The sequence below is a fragment of the Pteropus alecto genome, unplaced genomic scaffold (genome assembly GCF_000325575.1).
Source record: "Pteropus alecto unplaced genomic scaffold, ASM32557v1 scaffold74, whole genome shotgun sequence".
Taxonomy (NCBI): Eukaryota; Metazoa; Chordata; class Mammalia; order Chiroptera; family Pteropodidae; genus Pteropus; species Pteropus alecto.
The window spans coordinates 5,423,410-5,437,839 of record NW_006436291.1 but is presented as its reverse complement, the minus strand read 5'-3'; the positions used below and the strand labels follow the sequence as shown (position 1 = coordinate 5,437,839).

The 14,430-nt window shown below is 54.2% G+C and overlaps 1 protein-coding gene across 3 annotated transcripts in view; it reads left to right on the top strand.

Moving 5' to 3' along the window:
* LHPP (phospholysine phosphohistidine inorganic pyrophosphate phosphatase) overlaps positions 1-14,430 on the top strand; it is a 121,001-nt gene that overhangs the window by 81,774 nt on the left and 24,797 nt on the right. The window contains exon 7 of one of the 3 annotated variants that reach the window (XM_025047535.1): positions 4,957-5,359. The exons of the other annotated variants lie outside the window; for them this stretch is intronic. Within the exon in view, the coding sequence (XP_024903303.1) occupies positions 4,957-4,975 (19 nt within the window). The 3' untranslated portion in view covers positions 4,976-5,359. Of the gene's footprint in view, positions 1-4,956; positions 5,360-14,430 lie in introns of those variants that run through there. 3 annotated transcript variants of the gene reach the window in all.

The window sequence follows — 14,430 nt, the reverse complement described above, 5'->3', positions numbered from 1 at the left end:
AGCTCGGCTCGGCTCCCCGGGCGGGGTCTGCCCCCGCCGTCGCCACCTCGGGGTGCTGAGAGGGGCACCTGGCTGACGGCGGTGACACCGGGGGAGCCAGTCGCTGTGACTTGGCAGAGCTCGGTGCTCAGCGAGTGTTCTGGTTCTCAGACTCAGCCTGACAGAGGGATCTTGGAGAAAGAACGAGAAACCGCGAGGTGACTAAGAGGAAACCAAACTCGGGGGGAAGAGGGAGCTTCCTCACCTGGCCTCAGGAAGCTCGGGGGCTGCCTGCGGGCTTTGCCCCTCCCCCCCCGCACCTGGCTGCACCTGTGCTCTCCTCCTGCTCCAGAAGTGGGGCGAGAGGAGCCTGTCCTGAAACCTCGGCTGGCTGTGCCCACGGTCTGTCCCCCAGGTCCCTCTGAGAGGGCGTGTTGGGCCTGGCGGTGGTGGGGGGCTGCGGGCGGCAGGGGGAGAGGCCGTGATCCCTGAAGGTCAGGGAGGCACGGCCAGTGCCCAGGGCCACTTCACGGGCTGCCACGGAGACAAGTAGCAGGAAGTCCAGATGCTCTTGATCTGTGGCTTTTGCACAGCCTCCGAGTCTGCGTGCCTGGGAAAAGGAACCCTCTCTAACACAGAATGTTCTAGAACTCGCCCCCCTCCTCTCCCCACTCCCATCCACACCCCAGAAAAGCCCGACACCTGCACACCGGGGCCAGCATTGCCCCTGTTCCCGGTGCTGCCTGGTTCCTGGTAATAGTGTCCGCTTCGTGAGCTGCACAAAGTCCCCCGCTCACCCCCGCCGCCAGCCCCCTCCCCGTCGGGGACGGGGCATAAGCGGCAGCCCGGGCAGGCCGTGTCCGCGGGGCTTACCACAAGCTAATAAGCTGGGATCCATCCTTTCCTGCCGGGGAAGCAGCGGTGCTCGCGGAGGACGGAGCACCCCGTCCTTGCAGCACCATCTTTGGGAACACGGGCTCCCTCGGACAGCACCATATGGCCCCTCCCGGGGATTCCGGCGGAGGGAGCAGGAGCCCTCAGCCCGTGCTGGGAGGAGGGGCCTGGGCAGTTATTAGCCTGAGCCGCCTGGGCTCAGATCCTGCCTCTGCCACTTTGAGCTGGTACGACCTTGCTGGGTGAAGTTACTTAGACACTTCAAGACTCGGTTCATATAATGGGCACGTGCCAATTAAATTAAGTAACGCGTGTGAGGTGCTTGGCCTGGTGCACAGCAAGCGCTGGGTAACTGCTGCTGCTACTGTCATGGACTGGACCCTGGGGGAGCTGAGGCCCTGGGGCAGGCAGGGGGCAGGGCCAGCCGGAGGCAGCGTCAGATGGGGGCGGGGCCAGGCGGGGGAGTCAGCCAGGGCAGGGCCTGGCTGGGTGGACTGGTGCGCCGCCTGTTCCTGGGCCCAGTGTCTCGGCTGTCCCCACCTCTTCGACACGAGGTCGGGTGGAGCTGGCGGTCCCAGTGCTCGCTCTCCATTTCTACGCCCTATCCCAATTCTGGGCTCCAGGTCTTTCCAGAGACTTTGCAGCTTTGGCAGAAATTTCCAGATGGGACCAGGTTCTTTAATGGAGGAATGAGGTGACCAGGTACAGGGGATTTCTCCACGGGAACCAACGAGGTGGTTGGTCAGGGGTGACACACACATATTAGGGGAGAATATGACAAATCAAAACAACAGCCGTCATTTATTGAGCACCTACTGTGTGCTGGACTCTGGGCTAAGCACTGCACAGACTCACTCGCTGACTCCAGACAACAGCCCAGTTCAGCTGGCATTTTTGTCCTATTTGATGGAGGAGGAAACTGAGGCTCAGAGAGGTTGAGTCATCGGTCTGAATTCGTCCAGCAAAGGGGTGGCTGGGCCAGGATTTGAGCCCAGCCTTTCTCACCACCTCTGTGCCCTGTACCTCCCCAGGGGAGAACCCCACCCACGCTCTCTTCCTGGGCAAGTGAGCGGGCTGAGCAAGGGTGTGGGCGTGTGGACATTTCTGTCACCTGATAGTTGAGAACAGGAAGGAGTGGGCAAGGTTGGGCTGCAGGGGGCATGGTGGGCAACCCCTGGCTGGACATTCCTGAGCTCTTGTTCTGGGGGAGGGGTGGGGAGGAGGAGGAAGACGAGGAGAAGCAGCAGCTGGTCCCATGTGTTGCCTTGCTGAACACTCCTGCCGAGCCCGTGATGTAGAGCTGTCATCATCCCCCTTACAGACGAGTTAAGCCACTTGCCTGAGTCATACACCTGGGATGTGGTGGGACCAGGCTAGATGCCGGCCAGCTGACCCCAGTGCTTACATGCACTGGTTCCTTTTGTCCCTACAACCTCCAAAGGCCACAGCTGCGAGATGGCAGAGGCAGCATTCAAGCTCAGGCCATCTGGGTCCCTATCCTATGCTCACATTCACTGCTGAAAATTTAGGAAGACCGGAGAGGGGAAAGGAAGAAAGTCAACCTCGGACCAGCCCACCATCCAGAGGTGACCGCTGATCACCTTCCAGACCTCCTATGCTCACAGGTCGTGGGTCATATATTCCACTTAAAGACGAGTCAGGAGCACGTGCCGTTTTTAAAACTTCTCTCTCCAGTGACTGGTTGAACCCCAAGTGGCATCAGTGGTGGTCTCCCGCGTCACCGTCTTAAAGGCCGTGTCTTACTCCATCGTGTGACGTCCCGTGTCGCTAGACGTGGCATTTGTCTCCAGCTCTTCGTCAGTGTCAGCAGGGCTGCATGGCCTTGCACTCGTTCGTGATTTTTGCATTAAGATAAATTCTCGCATATGGAATCGTTAGGTCAAAGAATATGTAACATTCTAAGGTTTGGGGTACTTGTGCAAAATTCTCCCTCCCTACATGAGTTGCACTCCCATCTGCAGTGTGGACAGGACTCTGTTCCTTTACATTCTTACCGGCAAGTAATACCTGTGAACAGTATCACCGTTTAAGAAAGAAATCCCCGTTGATAGAAAAAAACAGTACTCTGTGATTACTAACGAACGCACCAGCTTTTCATCTCCCTTGGTCGCTGATGTTTTTCCCTCTGTACATCGCATATTTATGTCCTTTTTCATTCCTTATTGTATATTTTTGAAACCAAGGCTTTTCTTTTAATGATAAAGCTGCATTTCATCAAAGAGGGAACGCTGAGTCTGTGGCCCCTTTATTCTCTGGAGAAGACGCCGCCGCTTTGTCCTCTAATCCAATCAGATGCCAAGGCTGAAAGATGCTGGCAAATTAATTTCCGGCATTCGAGACTGGCAGTCAGTGTGAGTGAGAAACTTAGACAAGAGAGCTACATTTTAATCCCAGTTACTCAAAGTTGTCAGTCACGCTGACCAGGGTTTGAATCTCCACTGGGCCTCTTCTGAGCACATGACCTTGGAAAGCTTCTCAGCCATTCAGAACCTTCACTTTCTGGGCTGTAGGACTGGGACACGCCTGCATCGCCGTGTGGTTTGCACGAGGCCTTGGCAGACGAGCTGTGCTGCGCCCGACTCATAAAAAGCACGCAAAAGACCTTCACCAGTGTTATCAGCGGCCTCCCGTCTCATACCCAGGAGCCCGTGACTGCAGAATAAATCGGAAGAAAAAGCCACTTTAGCCTGGAAGAAGAGTAATTTAGTTTCAGTTATTTGTAAAGAAAATGTTAGTTGTCGAAGGTCAACATCTACAGTAAGTCGTAGGAGAGGCTCTTTTTCAAACGTTGCTGGTAATGGGTCTGATCTCGTTCCTGATGCCGTGAGAGTCAGGCAAATAAATGGCTAGAAGGATGAAATGCTTGAATAACTCATCTCAAACCAGCTGGGGCGCATGGCTGCTGGGGCATCGGCATGCTAATGACATCAGGCATGATGAGAAAGCCAGCAGGCGCCCTGGATGCACCGAGCCTCTATGGCAGAGGAAGGAGAGCTGGAGGCCCTGCCACTGAGTGATGGGCCGCAGTGGTGTTTGAGCTTGCTGCCCGTCATCTCATAATTGCGTTAAAGTAGATGCTGTCTCATTTCCATTTTGCAGACGAGGACACTGAGGCACAGGGAAGAAAATGACTTGCCCAAGAAAGCGCATCTGGGGAGCAGCAGAGCTGGGACTGCCACTGCTTCTCGACGTGGTCCCATGTGAAGGGGCTTTGAGGGCTGTGCCCAGCAGGCGCCTTCCCTACCTGCCTATCTGGGTGATGGTCCAGAGTGCACGAGGCCTCGAGAGAGAACCAGCCGTGTGGCCCTGCCTTCTGTGCTGCTTTGGACAGCCGCACCAGCCACCTCGACGGCCGCTCTGCAGCTGCTGGCCACCCGGTCGGGAGAATGGCCTAGCAGCTCCCCAGCAATGCCTTCAGAGGCTTTTTTGGAGGGACAGTAACACTTGAGGAATCTGAGCCCCATGTCGGGGAACAGCTGCAAGCGCTTTCTGTGGCCTTCCTGAGTAGGTGTTGTCCTGTGGCTGTTGGGCCTTCTGTCCCCAGGAAGCCACCATCTATCCCTGCTCACAGTGGGCCTGCATGCAGCTCGTGCTGCGTGCTGTCCATGCACGTGAATGCATCGCTCTGCACGATCCCTGGTCCTGTCCCGCTTCCCAGACGAGGTGAAGGAGGCGCGGGAAACCCAAATCCCTTGCCCGAGGTCCCAGCAGCGGGCAGCCCTCGGCGCCTGACTCAGAACTGTGCTCTGAGCTGCTGTGCTTGTGTCTCTGAGTTTTGGGGAGTCCCAGCCTCCCCCGTGGGTGGATGCACTTGGCTTGTGTTTGACCAGTTTAGGCACAGAACCTCCTGGAAGGGCTCGCAGGAAAAGCCCGGGGCAGATCCCTGCGCTGGTGGCCCGCTGGGTGCTGCTGGGGCCGGGGGCAGCGGGCAGCAGGCAGGGGCCCTTACCACGTTGCTACAGCTTCCGCCACCCACCGAACGTGTAGCGAAACGGCTCAAGACCCACTCTTATTTTGGTAGAGCTTTTGGTCCCCATTTACATGTTTATTTTTTCTTTGTAGTCCCAAGTGTGGAGCCTAGCAGAGCACAGATGTCTCACCAAACAAAAATAGATTCGATCCGAGCAGCGCTCTGCGGCCAGACGTTCTCATGCTCTCGGCAAAGCCACGTTCCCTTGCCAAGAGTTCTGTGGGAGGATGTTTGGAAAAAATGTCAAGGCGTTCATTTTTCTCTCGACCTTTCCGGTTGGAGTTGCGGGGCCTTCATGCTGGAAGTAAAAGACGTTATAAATAAAGATGCAGCCAGTGGTCAGGCCCGGCCCTGCTCTCCCAACCGGCCCTCGGTGCTTTCTGCACAGATGTTACGGAGCACGGGGGCCCCGCTGTGGCTCCGCCTCTGTGACAGGAAGGTGGCAATCGTTTCCAGATAGCAGAGGGACAGAGAGCAAGGTCTCCATACCCAGCTGTAGAAAGAAGAGAGGCGGGAAGAGAAGGGGGAGCGGCAGAGAACAGAGCCAGGGGCCGGGGGGCGCGGTGGGGGGCGCGGTTCAGGCAAGATGGTGCCATCTGAAGGCGTGTTTGAACCAGAGTGTTCGCCGAGTCTGTCCTGGAGTCTGGAAGTGTTGGGTCTTTACTGCCCTGTGGCTGGCAGCGCTGCCCGCCCGCCCACCAGGGGAATCCATGTGTCTGCAGGCACCTGCGCCAGATGCATACCAGCTGGCTCTGCCCACAGCCACCTCCCTGCACCCCCGTCCTGTAGTCCCAGGCTCCGGGCCTGGGGGCCGGCTGGCTTCCCCGGGGCCCACACCCTTTCAGGGAAGCCATGACCCAAGTTGCCTGCAAAAATGAAGGCCACCCACAAGGCCACAGAGGGGGCGTGGTGGCGGGACCAGGGATGTAACTGCTGGGGAAGATGCCACATGGGGACCCTGGTTTGCCCGGGCTGGAGGCCGCCTCGCTGTGGGGTAATCTCATGCAGGATCATGAGCGGTCTTTTCTTTGCGTCCTGGAGGACTTCCTCAGGCCTGGGCCGGGCCGAGGCGGGGGAGGTTGACTCTGGAAGTGCCGGGTTTCACTGCACTTTCGGTCCCGTGGAGGCCCCTGCAGTGGGGTTGCCACCTGAGGTGCCACCCAAACCGGAAAGCTTTGGGGCTGGGCGAGACAGCGGCTTCGGGTGCCCAGGGAGCACGCGTGCTTTCCACCTGCCGGGCCCGAGTCCGCTTCGCATCACATGCAACGGTCCCGGAGTCCCGTCTGGACCACAGCTCATGGTCGTGAGGAATAAGGCCGGGTCCAGATGAGGCGAGCAGCCTGTGGCGACTCCATATACTCACTGGTTTGTTTTTGGAGAGAAGAAAATTGGTTTTTGGTTTAAGTTTTTGTTTTTAATTTTATAAACATAATATATTCACATGGAAAATTTGGAAATTATAAACAATCTGGAAGAAGCATCTAAAAAAATTCTTTTTGTAATCCATCAATAACATCAGTTAACATTTTGGCATATTTCTTTCCAGCCACACCCCAATACAGACTTTTATTTTTTTAGTAACCATAACTGAGATTGTGTTTTATGTATAATTGTACAGCATGTACTTGTCAGCTTTGAAATAGACTCATCTGCATTTTCTACATGGGCTACAGGGAAAGGACCAGATTGCTGAGGTTTAGCTGAAGCCGTTGGAGAAGAGAATCTAAAAACATCCTTCTTGTTGGCCTTGAACAAGGAACCCCCCAGCTCTACATCTCCCACCCCGTAAAGTAAAGGCTGAACTAGCCAGGACTGAGAACGCTGGGGCACGGCCGGGTCTGGCTGCCGAGGGGGCCTGCAGCCTGGCTTCTTTCGGAGGAGCCCTTTTCAAGAGCTCTCTAGGGTCTTCTGCAAAGCAAACACTTTACACGGAGCTGGAGGGGGTGTTCTGTCAGAGGCGCACACTGCCTCTTCACCCAAGACCATCCTGGTTTCAAGAGAGAAAAATCTAAACCGTGAAAAGCATTTGTAGAGTCTTCTGCTTCTGGCAAGATGGAGTGGGTGAGTTCCTCAGGTTTTCTTTTTGCCTCTAGACTCCAGATGTGGAGCTGAAGAAGCTAGCAAGCCAGAAACACTCATGGGCACAGAGACATGCCCACAGAAGCCTGCTGTCTCCGGCGAAGGGCCAGGAGATAGGCAGCCTAGCAAGACAGAAAACTTGTAGACACTAACTGCTCTACGCCAGCCAAATACCACAGGAAAACTATGGCCCCTCCCCACCCATGCCAGCAAGGGCTGAGTAGGGAGCCTGGCTTCCACCCACATCAGGTCTTGACGAGCCCCCCCACTGGGGGGTGTGGGAGAAGGCCAGGCAGGGAGCCAGGAGCCAGGCAGCAATGAGGGCCCAACTGGGGTGTCAGTGGAGACCACATGAAAGCCTGTGCTTCCACCCCCGTCCCCCATGTCCACTCAACACACACAATTTCTATGGAGGCCATACGGGAAGCAGTTCTACCCTGCTCCTCCCAGACAGGGTGGAAATCCCACCTTTGACCCACAATAATAAGAGCCCCTCCCCCACCCATTGTCACCAGAGGCCGGCACCTGGCAATAATGAGCAGCTCTACCCCACCTTTGCTCCTGGAGTTGTGTTCAAAAACAGCCAGCTAAAAGAGAAGTTTAAATAAGATCTAGAATTTCATACCATAAGACTTAAAATGTCCAGGTTTCAGTACAAAATCACTTGTTACACCAAGAACCAAGAAAATCTCAACTCGAATGGGAAAAGACAATCAACAGACCAGCATTGAGATAGCACACGTATTAGGACAAAGATACTATATTAGGACAAAGCAGCTATTATAAAAATGCTTCAAAAAGCGATTGCAAATATGCTTGAAACAAATGACAAAATAGAAGATCTCGACAAAATAGAAAGTCTCAGCAAAGAAGTAGAAAACATAAAGAACTAAATGAAAATTTTAGGACTGGAAAAACAATACCCCAAATAAACTCCACGGATGGACTTGACAGCAGAATTAAGGGAACAGGAAAGAATCGATGAACATAAAGATAGCAGAATAGAAGTTACGCAATCAAAACAGAAATAGACTGAAAAAAGTGAACACACGTTTCAGTAAAAACGATACCGAGATAACAACGTATAAAAAGATGTTCAGCGTCACTCGTCTTTAGAGAAGCGCAGATGAAAACCGCAGTGAGACCTCAGCACACGCCTGTCACAACGGCCAAAAAAACCAGTGACAACAGCAAATGGTGGCGGAGATGCAGAGTGCGGCTCACGCAGACGTTGCTGGCGAAAGTGTGAAATGGTGCGGCCGCTCAGGAGGAGAGTTTTTCAGCTTCTTAAAAATCTAGACATGCAACTATTAGGTGAGCCAGCAGAAGGACTCCTGGGCGCTCATCACCGAGAAATGAAAGCTTGTAATTCACATGAAAGCCTGGACGTGAACGTTGACAGCGGTTTTTCTGCAAGTCCCGCATGGGAAGCAGCTCGGCTGTTCTTCAGTGGGCGAGCAGTTGAACTGCACGGCCACACCAGGGGACACCACTCAGTACGGAAGAGACACGAACGATTGATACATTAGATGAATCTCCAGTGGGGGAAAAAAAAAAGCCTATCCCAGAAGCTTATGTACTATCCGATCCCATTTAGAGAACATTCTCAGAATGATAAAATTATAATGATGGGAAACTGGTTGATGGCTACGGAGGTTGATGTGGCGGGAGAAAGGTCAGTGTGGCCATAAAGAGCCACGTGAGGTCCTCGTGGCGACAGGAATCTATATTTTGACGATAAGAATGTCGATATTTTGGTTTTAATATTGTTCTGTAGTTTTGTAAGATGTCTCCATTGGGGGTGAATCTACAGTGATCTCAAAATAAGAAAGTTTACTGAAAAAACAGTGCAGCTAGCGGGGGGTGGGGGGAAACCTTTTGCATGTAGCAACCCAGAAAAATGCCTCCGATATAATCTGAAGTGACAGGAGCTAATGACAAACTTTCTTGCTTAAGCGTGAAGACGATTCCGGAATGAGCTAGCTTGTGGGGGTCAAGGGAGAGGCAACACACCCAGATGCTCATGGTGGTTGGGGTAAAGGATGGAATCGACCTGTCATTTATCTGTCTGCCTGTCTGTCTGACCCGTCGTTTATTTGTCTGATGGTGCAGGTTCACAGTCCTCGACTCCTGCTGGCCTTCCAGGCTCCTCAGTGGGAGACAGATGAGGCCCAAGGCAGTTGCAGTGTAAGATGCTAAGTCTGGGGTGGGGGCATTGTGCTGTGCTGCGGAATTGTGGGTAATATTTTCTTCTTATCTCTAAGTTCCAAACATGCGATGTGGTTATATTGTCTTTTTATGATGGACAAAGTTATATATTAAAGAAGGGAGACCGCGTGGGCCAAGCAGTACTCTTCTGTTCGCCGTCTCGGAGCTCAGGGTTCTCTGGGTGACGACGGCTCTGCTTCTAGGGACTTGCAGGGCTGGGGGTGGGGGTCCGCTCTGACCTCTTTGCTGCTGGGTTCCGCCTCGCACTTTCCTGACACATGTGCATCCCAGGACCAGATGGCTAGTGGTGGGCCTCACCTGGGCCAGACGCACCTGTTCTAGCCTGTTTTCCCACCATGCAGTAAACCAGAAGGCAATTTCCAGGCAGGAGTGAGGCAGGGGACTGTCACCGGAGCCCATGTCTCTGTTCGGCAGTGGTGTCCTCACCGCACATGTCCTGCGTTAGGCTCTGTGATGTTGTGACGTTTAATAGGAAATATACGGTCTTTGTCCCTGTTTTTGGCAGAGTTCCTAGAACTTTTGGGATTTCCTAAGGGATGAAGGTGTCTCATATTTGTAACAAAGCCCTTTGAGCCACACCTGAGTTTATGTTAATGAGGTGACTTGGAGAGCACTAAGGATGGACTCTGGTCCCCCGGAGCGGGGTGGGGGGGCAACTGTGAGTAGGAAGCTGGACCTATCAGTCCCCCTCACTCCCAGGGAAGTTGAGTTCAGTCACCAGTGGCTGATGAGTTAATCAGTCGCCCCTTCCTGACAAAGCTGCCGTAAGAACTGAGAAGGGTTCGGGGAGCTTCCAGGACAGTGGACACGTGGAGGGGCCGGGAGAGTGGCGGCCGGGTCAGGGTGTGGCAGCTCTGTGCCCTTGCCCCGTCTCTTGCCGTGTGTATCTCTGGTAAACATATATAAATGTTTCTCTGAGTTCTGTGAGCTGTTTTAACAAATTACAATCAATTAACCCAAGAAGGGGGTCGTGGGAACCCCTGATTATAAGCGCGTTAGTTGGTCAGAAGCATAGGTGACAACCTAGACTTGCAGTTGGCATCTGGAGCGAGTGGCGAGGAGTGCTGGGGACCTGGGCCCTTCCCTGTGGGATCCGATGCTGTTTCCAGGTAGGTAGTGTCAGAATCTAGTCGATCGTAGGGCACCCCGCTGGCGTCGGAAGATCGCTCGGTGGTGTTGAAAAGCACAGCAGAGCCTGAATGCACGCTCTGCTCTCGTGTTCGCAGACATAGCCCCAGGCAGCAAGTGAGGCCCGCCTGACGCACTCGGGGGCCTTCACTGGGCGAACTAGTCTCCCTTGCCGTCCGTTACTGGAAGTCGATAAAGAACACAGGTGCCCGTGGGCTCGCTATGCAGGTCCACAGTCTCGAGAATGTACTTACTGGCCCTTCCCTATTGAAGTGTGTTTATCTTTAGGGTTATGGTTTACTTGGGGGTAGGGGAGCAGGACCGTTCCAGGCGGGTTTCCAGATTTTGCACCTGTTTTTTAGAAAGGGCACTATTTTAAATCAATAGCCACTAGCCTAGAGTCTAAATCTGATCCCGTATCCTTCGGAGCCAGCATTGCAAGGGGGCCGGTCTCGGAGCCTGACAAGGAAGCGAGGCCGCCCCATGCCACGCTTCCTGAGTGGCCACCTTTGTCCAGAAATTTCAGGGTCTTTTCTAGGATCGGTTCTTGGCACGTCTGCTGTCGGGCAGGGAAGCAGCTGTGCTGCCCTTGTCCGTCATGGAGCCGGAGGCCTACAGGGCCTTGCTCAAGGTCACAGGGAGGCAGCCGAAGAGGTTGCAGAGCCTGGACTGCGGCTGCCAGCTCGCTGCTCTAGCCTGGGGGCGGCGTTACAGGACGCTGAGCTGGGGTACAGGTCCACCGTGCCCTGCTGGGGTGGCGTGCGGGGAGGAGCTTGGACTTTACATCTTCAGAAACCCGACAAAACCAAGGTGCCGAAGAGGAGAGTGGCCCGCTGTCCCCGAGGGCCCCTGGGGAGGTGGCTTTGCGTGGCCTGCTCCGTCCCTCGGTGGCCTGCAGAGCCAGGCTTGGCAGCTGTGCAGTGTTTGTTGTGGGCAGTTGCCATGCCACACGCAGGCGTCTCAGTGGGGAGGCTCAGGGACAGGTGTGGCTGAGCCCGGTGATTCCCCAGCTCAGCCTGGCGGGCAGGCAGCACCTTACCCAGATACCCTTACGGAGCAGATTCTGGAGGCCGAGCGGGACATCACATCCCCTCCACGGGCTCGGGCGGCCTCCTGGCACCAGGGGTCTGGTTAACATCGTCAGGTTCCCAGGGCAACCCACTCTCAGAAGGGGTTGTCCTTGCACCACCAGGGGCATCCTGCTTCTCTGTCCCCGGGGCAGGGGGCACTAAGCTGGGCATCCGAGTGTGCTGGCCTCCACTGCGGGGCGTCTGCCCACTGCCCTCTGGCTTTCCCAGCACTGACACTGAGCCGTTTGCCTCAGGTGCTGTGTGTAACTTTAATTTAGGCCTTTGGGGGGTGGAGCCAGCGGGGAGCAGCCTGCAGGAGGCAGCCGAGCTCATCCCTCCCCCATTCTCAGCCGTATTACTCTGGTTGCTTGAAATCTGAAATCTGCCATGTGGAAGTATTTACACCATGGCAGTTGGCAAACGCTACAAATCAGGGTTTACCTCCCCCCACCCCGCCCCGGAGAGTCAGTTTACCAGCACGCTTCTGCATTTGGGGTCTTTGGTGCAGAGTTAATCGACTCCCAGTAGAAACTTGGCCCCGTCACCGTGAGGCTGTGAGGGTGAGAGGTGGTGGCAGCTGAGCCGTTCGCTAGACAACGAAGGCCGAGGGGCTGAGAGTAAGCAGGACGCCTGCAGGGCTGTCCATCTCGGCCACCCGAACCCTGTCTGAATCTCCCTGGGCAGCTGCACCCCATTTCCAGAAGTGCTGCCACCCCAGGCCGCACGCCCATGTTTGGCCTGCAGCACTGGTCTAGTGGGGAGGCCGGGGTGCGGGGGTCTCACAGGGAGGAGTGTAGGGGAGGCGAAAGGAGATTTCCCCAGGACTCCAGAAGCTCAGAGTTGGGGCCCACCCCGGTCTCGGTCCCAGAGGGCACGGACCCTGCACTGCCCTCCCTGGGCGCCCCAGCCCTTTGTGTCGGCCTCTGCTGGGTAACTGTGTTTGGGTCTGTCCCCGCAGTAAGCTGCAAGCTCCCTGTGGGCTGGTTTCTGCCTTGGTCAACTCCGTGTCCACTGGCCTGGGCAGAGCTAGGTGGTAAACTCATAAATAAGATGACACAAACCAGGGAGTGAGTGGGCTGTCTCGTGGGCTAACCAGAGGCACGGGTTCAAATCCCAGCTCGGCCACTTACTGCTCTGTGTTGCTCTGGCTGCGCCCCTCCCTCAGCCTTGGTCCCTTCCACCCATACGTGCTCATAAATAATAGAATAGAAAACAAAGTCAAGTTCTTGGTCTGCTGCCTGGCACGTAGCAGTGCTCAGTAGCTAGTATGATTGTTATTAATGAAAACGCCCTTCATGGTCTTCTTTGTGGTCTATTTTGAGTCTTTAAAATAACCGCAGATGACCACAAAGTAGCACTCTGGCCTGAAAGGGGATAGCACTGCTGGTTAACGTCTCGGGGTGGCCTCAGGTGGCCACTTCTGTTACCAGCTGTGGCTTGTGACCTCCTCTGGCAGATGGGGTGCTATTCTCCTTGGTTAGATACCCATGTGCTCACCGCGCATAGCCACGCGCACATCGCCATGCACACCGTCCCCCACACAACACGCACACACTCCTGCACGTGTGCACGTGCACGCACACACAGCTGTTCCCCGTGATCTACTCTAATGCATGGTTTTAGGGCCTACATAATATTCCACAGTTCCTTAAAAACTGTCTTTAACTTTTTTGAAAAATAGCATCATAGAAGCGCATGTATCGCAAGCGCACAGCTTGATATGTTTTCTCAAAGTAAAATACGACTCTGTAACCAGCCCCAGATCAAGAAACAAGAATTTCCAGCCCCCACATACCCTTTCCCGTCACCCCCCATCCCCGGGGCGACCACTTTCCTGACTCCGACTCCAGGGGTCAGTTGGTTCGTTTCTTTATGTGAGTGAATTCTCTTTTATGTCCGGTTCCTTTGCCCAACGCCGCGTTTGCGAGGGCCTCGGCGTGCTGTGAGTCGGCGTGGGTTGTCCGTTCTCATCGCTGTGCGATCCTGCCATTCCTCTGAGACACCGACGCGGGCACTTGGGGCCCTTAGCGCCCTTAGCAACGGTGTGTCGGGACGGGACGTTCCCACACATGGCGTGCTCAGGACAGATGCATCCCTGCTGGGCGTGCTTGGTAATGGGAGGCCCGTGAGGGGGACACCCACCCATTTAATCCTTACACAATGGTCCTCTTGGTCGTCATCTTTCTATCTTATATAAGAGGAAACTGAGGCACAGAAAAAAAATTTAATTTTTTTATTGAGATATAATTCACATACTATCAAGTTCCCTTTAAAGTGTGCAATTCAGTTTGTTTTGGGGTTTTAGAATATTGACAAAGATGTGCAATTAATAATCCCAGAACATTTCCGTCATCCTACAGAGACACCCTGTACCCATCAGCAGTCACCGCCCATTTCTCTGGGCCCCCAGCCCCTGGCAGCCCCCCGTCTGCTTTCAGTCTTCGGCTTCAGTCTTCGGCTTTGCCTGGACATCTCGCGTCAGTGGACTTAGACGCATCTGTCCTTCTGTGTCTGGCTTCTTTCCTTCAGCCTGATGTCTTCGAGGTGCATCTGTGTTTGGCATGTGTGAGCACTTTATTCCTGTTCGTGGCTGAATAATATTCGATCACATGTATATGCCACGTTTTATTTATCTATTCATCAGTCGGTAGGCACTTGGGTGATTTCCACTTTTCTGCTATTGTGGATAGTGCTGCTGTGAGCATGCGTGTACAAGTTGGTGGTGGACATACATATTTTTCAGTTGTCTTGGATATATACCTCGTTGTGGAATTTCTGGGTCCTATGGGGGCTCCAGGTTTAACTTTTGAGGAACATACAGCCATTCTTAAAGACTGGATCAGCACGTGTATGGAAAAGACTAAATGCGTCCACTTCCATTCATTAACTTGCCAGATAACGTGCCAGATGTGGACTGTTAGAGCTTTGGCTCCAGCAGCCCCAGATGTGCAGTGAAAATCCCTATCAGGCCCGTGTGTGTGTGTGTTTGTGTGTGTGTTTGTAAAAATAAATTTTTTATTTTGGAATAATTTCATAGTTGCAGAAAAGTCACCAAAATAG